The 7,970-nt window shown below is 35.9% G+C and overlaps 1 protein-coding gene across 1 annotated transcript in view; it reads right to left on the bottom strand.

Moving 5' to 3' along the window:
• efcab7 (EF-hand calcium binding domain 7) overlaps positions 1 to 1,240 on the bottom strand; it is a 12,367-nt gene extending 11,127 nt beyond the window's left edge. The window contains exon 1 of the mRNA XM_020602812.1: positions 837 to 1,240. Within this exon, the coding sequence (XP_020458468.1) occupies positions 837 to 970 (134 nt within the window). The 5' untranslated portion in view covers positions 971 to 1,240. The remainder of the gene's footprint in view (positions 1 to 836) is intronic.
• Between the last annotated feature and the right edge of the window lie 6,730 nt (positions 1,241 to 7,970).

Below are 7,970 nucleotides of genomic sequence, written 5' to 3'. Positions count from 1 at the left end.
TGCATCACACAACAATTTTTTTTGTCTTTTCTGGTAGTTTTTCTGGCAGACCTTTAAAATGAAATGTACACTATTCAAAAACTTTTAAAAGTCTCTCACAATTAGATTTTCTTTTGCTCTGTAACATCTGTACCACTGGTTACTACAAATGCTAACCTCTCAACATGCATTGCTTCCCCTTTATTGCCCCTTATGTAGCTTTTGAATTGGTACAAATGATCTTATTAGAGAGTATCATGTATATTCTGTAACCAACATTTTATAGCTCATTAAAGTACAGTATATGATAGTTACAGTGAGCAAAACAATTTAAGCCAAGACTATGTGTTTTATTCTGACTTCTGCATGTTTTATTACACATTTCCCCCAAAACCACTCTTACACATGGTATTTTTGATAAGTCTGGCATTAGCCCATTCATGTTTAGCAACACATCATGGGGTTTGTAATGACTGATCCACCAGCAGGTCAGTGTGAGTTTAGGAGTTTAATATGAAAATACAACCAAAAATGATATTGTTTTCTCTTTCAGATACTTCTTTGGCAAGTAGTCAATATCTACAATCACAGGTGTTGTCTTTCCAAGCTGATGCCATCATTGACACCTTATGTAGAGTGGTTCACAAATGCTGAATTCCTAGTCAGTTAAACCTGAGGGTGCATGACTGATGGTGACCAAGTAGCTATCATACACTGTTTGTGGAGATCTGTTTCCACTTGACTTCATCACTATAACGCGTTTCTGAGTTAAAGTTATATATTCTAGAAATAGCACGGATTGAAGATGTATTCGTCCTGTAAACATGCAACGCTACCAGTTATAGTTTTAAGTTAGCTTACCACGGCATAGCTGCTGTTTCGAAGTTATATTTGTCAAACTAGAATTGAACACAGCTAGATATGCAGCTCTGCTCTGCATGTAGAAAGCCCCCTCTTCATCAGAAGCACGAGGTGATTCTTGAAAATACATGTTTGGAAGAAGATATGTAGTGTTGACTGGTTACTATTAGCAAGCTCTCTCCATCTTAGAAACCAGGCAGACAGTTATGAAGCTAGCTTTGCAGCCAAAGTGTACTAATTTGCATTACATTATCTCTTCAGCACATTGAAATAATCTAGACGCACTCAAGATACGGTTTTACTGAATGTAATCCGCATTAGCAATGCCATTGTCGAATACCGTTGCTATGTGCTGCCTGTTGCTACGTAAACAAAAAGTCGTCGGTGTTCACCGAAAACGACACCGACAAAATAAATTTTCCCATTCCTGTCCTGTAGCAAATATAATGTACTACCGAATTTATCGTTTTAATCTAATGAAAACAAACAAAATATCTAGAATATAAATAAGGGTTTCATTTAGAATATATAATTGTTGTTGCTTTTGTTCAACACCGGAACTATATATACAACTGGTCATGTTTTAAACAAACTCTACGGGTGTAACAAAAGCGCCAGATTTCAAAATTTTAGAGAGCAAATTTCTCTTGAGATATTTCCAAACGCAAAAATGCCGTGAGTATTCACTGTGTTTAATACAACTTTTTATATGCCGCACTGTTTTTTTTTAACTATTTGGAACATACGACACCTGAAGAAACCAAAACCGGGTTTAAATAAAACTCATTTCTGTGAAAGAGAGTCATAGACCAGTCTGTAGTGATTGCTAGCATATACTGTACAGCGACAGCATATTGGCTAGTATTAGCTACTAAATAGTGTGGTTCCATGAAATAAATGCTGCTGCTACAATAAATGTTGGGCTGTTGGACAGTTCTGGAAATGAACCCTGATACAATGAATGTTATCCCCATTTGTTTGTATTATCATGATAATGTTAACCTATAATAGGCACAAAGTGGAGCAAGTGAAAGGGCATTTTACTCCATGGCATTGATTGTTAAATACTTCTTCATACTGACAACCAAATTTCCTGTCCTTTAGCACTGTCATTTCATGATAATTTTAATGATTTATGGACTAACTGTGTTGTCACTGGAATACACTAATGTACACTGAGGATTGATATCACCAAGAATGTCTTGGCTTTGATAATTTCTTATTAGATAAATAAAGCAATTAATTTCCACTTTGCTTATTTTGACAGTGTGAAAAGAGCTCTCCATATGGGCAATGCCCATCATGTAAGTAATCAAATGATCCTTAGGCGTTGACAAATGTTCCAGTTTATTTATCCACCAACATATTGCTTTCTCATTTTTATGTAAAAATCATTTAGAAGTTTAAAGTTTAAGCTTTATGCTGTCTTTGTTTAAAATGATGGAATCTTTTATATTGTCATAGCATTTTTTTTCAGTTATATTGAATAGCATTCAGCTTCCAAAATACCTGCACCTGTGAGAAGAAACACACCATTGCCTCATATTTCAAGCTCTAAAGCAGGTATGTACATAAACATTATTACAGAGCTGTGCAACAAGTTCTCAGAACAAGCACTGGTTGTTCATAAATGAAGGATCAACCTATTAGACAGTATTTTGGCTTTTCCTGTCCTGTGTAAACCTGTCCTTGAATTTGCTGAGAATTTTATGGAGATTTTCTGTCATTGCCACCCAAACAGTCTACAGTGCAGTGTCATTTCAGATGGTTAAAATGGACACTTGTGTAACTGTATGTGTCTAATCAGAGTCAGAATCAGCTTTATTGGCCAGGTGTGACAGACACATGAGGAATTTGACTCTGGTACATCGCCTCTCAATGTGCAAACAGTAAACCAGCATAAGGCTGTGTAATATAACAAAATAGCAGTATTAACAGCAGCATTATGTAACTGTACACAAAACCTCAGGGTGCTAAGTATTTTCAAACTGAAATAATAATTTTTGAAATGTTTTTTCCAGCATAATTGAAGTTGTGACTTAACAGTTAAAGAGATGGGTTTATGACCACAAGTTAATGGTTCATTGCCAGGAAACAAGTGTTTATATTCTGCCATGGGAATGGCTTAACTCAAGCACTTAAAATTTAAAATACTCTGAGCAAGACACAGTACATGTGTTACAAGATATTACTGATAAAGTGTGTCTGTGCTCAGTCATCTTATTCTGCATAACTGACAATTAAAGAAGACAACATTTGAAAATGATTATCTGCTAGGTTCTATCAAGAACCTGCACTGTTAGGATGACTAAAATTGCTTTGCCACCTGTCAAACAAATGATCTGATTCTGCAAGTTATATTTTCTGTGCATATTCTGCAACTGCTTTTTAGAATATAGAGCCTGGATGGAACAGGATGACTTTTAGTCATGCTGTTTAATGTAATCCTTGGGTGGTAAATAATATACTCCATTTCTGACTCTGAAAAGGAACAGCAACTTGCATGTATTCCACCATACTCTACTTTTTTAATTATTATTATTGTGATGTGGTGGTCACTCATCAGGTAAAAAAACCAAAGTCATCACACATGAGGAAGAGGTACCACAAAGAGAGCTGGAAAAGTGAGTATCTAAGTCATATTTTCTGCATTTCTCATACTTTAGACAATTATTTTCATCAGTCATATATATATTGTAGGCTATAAAACAATTTTTTTTCACTGCTAATTGTCAATACATAGAGTCCCAAGGTCTGTAGATAGCACAGAGTTAAAGGGTTACAGTGAACTCCCTTTTATGAGTTGCCATATTTCAATTGCCACACTTTCCTGATGGCCATAATGACATATCAGAATTTAATGAAAAGAGACATGGAATGACAAAGATCCATCATTGGCCAAATTATCAGTGATTTACATAGCACTAAAAATAGTTGCATAAGAGTCACTTAACACAAGAACCATTTCCTTAGCCAAGGCAGACATTCAGAGTCTGGCTCATCCATCAAGACAAGCATTAGTTTTTAATTTTATAGTTCTGTCACTAATACATTATTACACATTGGGTACAGCTGTGTTTTAATTTATTGTACATTTCAACATAAATGTAATTGTATTGGTGGTGGTGGGGGGGGTAAATAAACTCAGAATAAGTGGTTACAACACAGGTACAGTACTTCAGATAATCCTTTAGCTGTATACAGACTAGAGAAAGCTTTTGTTTTGCAATAATATTAGCATAAATTTGGCTTAAACTTAAAAATGTTTTGGTTTATTTTCTGTTGTATGTATCATAAAAAAAATCCTTTACTAAAAAAATACTTTAATGTACCAGCCTTTTTATGTGGTTTTCAGTTTCTGTCCAGACTCATCTACAAAATTTACCTTCAAGCCACTGATGAATATGAAACATAGCCAGTAAGTTGGTATTTATGAAGAGTCCTTTAAGAAACATCTTTGTAGATTTTAATATTACAGCCCTTTATTCAATCCACTCTTATTCACTGTCAGAATGTAATCTTAAAACATCATAACATGTGGCATTACCATTTTCACCCTGCTCTCTTCTGCTTTAATCAGACTGGACTCCTTGCGATCTAAACTGGAGCAGTCAGCGGATGCATTTATCAAGGCCAGGAACGAGCTGGAGGAAATATTTGTGAGAGACTTTTTCTTTGGTCTTAAATCTTTAGAATAGGCGGAAATGTCTTTGTCTCCACCAGATCTTCAAATTGAGAGATGATGGCTTTTATCACACACTCAATATTCACTGCTGACATGCCTTTTCATTTTAGAATAGCTGCTTGCAGAGTTATGTGTTTTTTTTCTTTGTTCATTCATTTCCAAGGCAGTATATGCTACCTTTAGCCTTCTTGCACCATTTCCTGTATATGACTGGGGTTTTTGTGGTTTCCTTATCATCTCCCTGATTCTGTTTTTTAATTAGTCAGCAGAGGGCAGCAGTCAACAAGGACATTTCCTTGCTGGCTCTTTTGACCTGAAAACTGAGCTACAGAGACACAGAGAGCTGAGTAAGTAGGCAAAGCGATTTCCACTATTGTGTCAGAAAGTCAGGTCCAGACTGACACAACTAGATATGAAATATATTAAGCATACTATGATTTCTATTTTGTTTGCAGTTATTTATAGCATCAAATAGACGATGTTACCTCTCTAACACTCTGTATTTGTTCCCACGTTTAAGTAATTCTGATGTTTTTGTCTTCTCAGCTTCCAGAGTAGAGTCATCTTTGAAAGGAAATAAAGACCCCAAGAATCACAGTCAAGGTAAATTATCTGCTAATAGCAATAACAAACCAAAACGTTTGACATTCATGTGCTATTTTGCTTTTATGCCACCAAGATAAACACACCTATTCACATCACTGCAGTTTTATCACATTGACAACTGAGAGACTTTATGGTCACCACTAAGTGGAGCTGAGGGTTGAACAATATCACAAGATTTACTGAAGATTAAAGCTGCCACACATGTTTGAAGTATAGGACTTCAACCCATATCTTTTCACAGGCTGCATTGATTTTGGCCCGTTTGACGACTTGTATGTTGTACATTATGTGCTTTGGGAATTTACGTTCCTATAGTTTGAGTCAATTGGCTACACAATACAGAAGGTTGGCATTCCCACTTTTTACCTTTTATCATGACTGTTTTTGATCACACTATTTTTTTTTTAGCTACAACCTCATTAAATGGCTCAGTTGTTTGTGATTGTGGTGATTATGAGCTTATCTGTCGGTCTATAAAGGATTAAAAGAAGACCTTTTTTTGTCCCAGTTGTTAGGTTGATTTCAGAATGTGAAGGAACACAAATGCAGTCATGAGGCTGTTTTATTCCCAAGGACGTCCCCATCCATTTAATTAGCTTCTTCCTGCATCTTTTTTTGCTATTTAGCATTAACAGTATCAATGGGTGCTTGTTCAGTTGCTCAGACAATGTGTGCTCTGCGACCTTTGGAGAAAAACAACATTTTGTTATGGTTACATAAACAAGTCAATGATATTTCCCAGGGAAAGAATTAATTTGATTATTTTAGGCACATATTATTCCTGCAGCAGAGCAGTTCTTGTGATCCAGTCATACAATGGTGATTTGTGGAACATGAATAGGGGGCATTGTCAGAAGGCAAGCTTGTTTTCTGATCAGGTTGTTAGAAATTATTTTAATTACTTCTAGTAAGGCAGCTGAACAAATGTAATGCACTGTGGATCCACACCCCATGAATGTCACATTTCAGTCACATGGTGGATCCATGAAATTTATCAGTTTTGCATTAACCTCTACAACAACAGACTTCACAGTGTCTTGGCAGATAGCTGTGGGAGTGAACTGGCCCTCTGTGTGCATTGAGACACTCATGTTAAGTAAACAAACAGTTTTTCAAAACTGTTCTGCCCTATATCTGCTGGGAGTGTGAAATCCAGACAGATGATGTTGATGGTATCTTGAAGCACGATTCTGCTCCAGTGTAAAATGCTGGTTTAGATCTACTCCATTAGGCTTTGGGTCTATGTGCTGAATGCAAAGGAGGGGAGAGCAACAAACTCTTTAAAACGGACTGAGTACTTTATGGGGATACATGATTATATGTTCTTGTACTTCTTTTAAATTGACATTGTCATTGTGGATACAATATTGTATGAAACTGGTAAGGAAGAGAAATAGAAAATTATTTCATCAAGCAAAATTGCCACAGTATGTGTATTATTGTACATATACAGTAATATACCTCTGAAGTATATTGTCCTTTTAATGGACATATAATTATACTGTAGTAAAGCACTAAAATATACATACTGAATGTGATTTGAAGAATTTCACGACCACTCCAAATGTACACAGTTGTAATCGATTTGTAATAGATATACTAATGAACTATAATTAACTGTTTTCTACACTTAGACTCAATGGATTCAGAGTCAAAATTTAAAATTGGATTGTTCTACCCTCAGGAAGACTCTGTGAGGCAGGACCTCCAGTTTACAATGAGTGATAATGTTGTTGTGAGCACAAATCTATCTAGCTGCCTGAAATTTGAACAACATCGATGCTTTTTTTTTGACTGCAGCATGATTCAGACTGACTGGACAAAGAACTCCTAAGACATGCTGATATGACAGAAGTTTAAGTGACATATTCTAAAAAGATACAGAAGTAATTCACACTGAATTCAAAATGTGCATATTAATATTGTTGGTACTATTTGGCATACTGTAGGATTTTGATAATGCCTTCTTTCAAAAAAGACAAATTCTTGGTTTAAATACTGCAAATTTTGGAGTATCACATTATGTTTGTACTTAAATTTCTGGTTATTTCAGCAACTCAAACTTCCCTATCAGCTTCATGCACCAGGGTCCCTTTCTGCATGTTCTGCCTGCATTCCCCTACCACTCTTAGGTGAAATGTCAAACCTCAGGCACCTCTATTGTGCTAAGGCAGCTGAGTAAATCCACAAAGACATTTAAACTTTAAAGGCCAAACCTGTTCTTACTTACCTTTGTCTTCTTCTTTTCTGCTTTCTTTCTCCCACATCACGCTGTGATAGTTAAAACTACTACTTTCCTCAGCGTGAGAGTGCAGTGTTAGGAAGCACTTATAACTGTTCTTTAAGGTTAACAAAGTTTCAGTAAGCGATCTAAGGAAGTCACTTTTGGCAAGCAATCAGGCTCGGGGCAAGCATAAATCCTGTGGGTATAGTCGCAGCATTACAGATGCCCACAGTGCCTGTATGTGCTGATGAGTACAAAATTGAAAAAGAAAGACCCTAATAACTCTGAGGCAAGTTTCCCTCAGCAGCAGATATTGATTATTTGTGTGTAGTGAGAGATTTGGAAAATTCAATTAAAGGAGTTGTGCAAAAGATTCATAAATTCAGCTCCTCCAACCCGTATCGAGACATGGTTATGCTCTAAATCAATGCTGCACTTCACAATATATTTTGTTAGGAACATAAAAATAAATAACATTTAAACAGTTCTGCTTACTACAGAAACAAATTTTATTTTCTCTGACGCTTTTTAGTAACAGCCAAGTACTGACTTGTGCACATCTTCAAGGTGGTATTTTTATTGCAGTCTTTCCCATAATAAAATCCTATGTAATAT

The sequence above is a fragment of the Monopterus albus genome, unplaced genomic scaffold (assembly GCF_001952655.1).
Source record: "Monopterus albus unplaced genomic scaffold, M_albus_1.0 scaffold58.1, whole genome shotgun sequence".
Lineage (NCBI taxonomy): Eukaryota > Metazoa > Chordata > Actinopteri > Synbranchiformes > Synbranchidae > Monopterus > Monopterus albus.
Note: the sequence above shows the minus strand (reverse complement) of the source record. Positions and strands in the feature narration are given on the sequence as shown.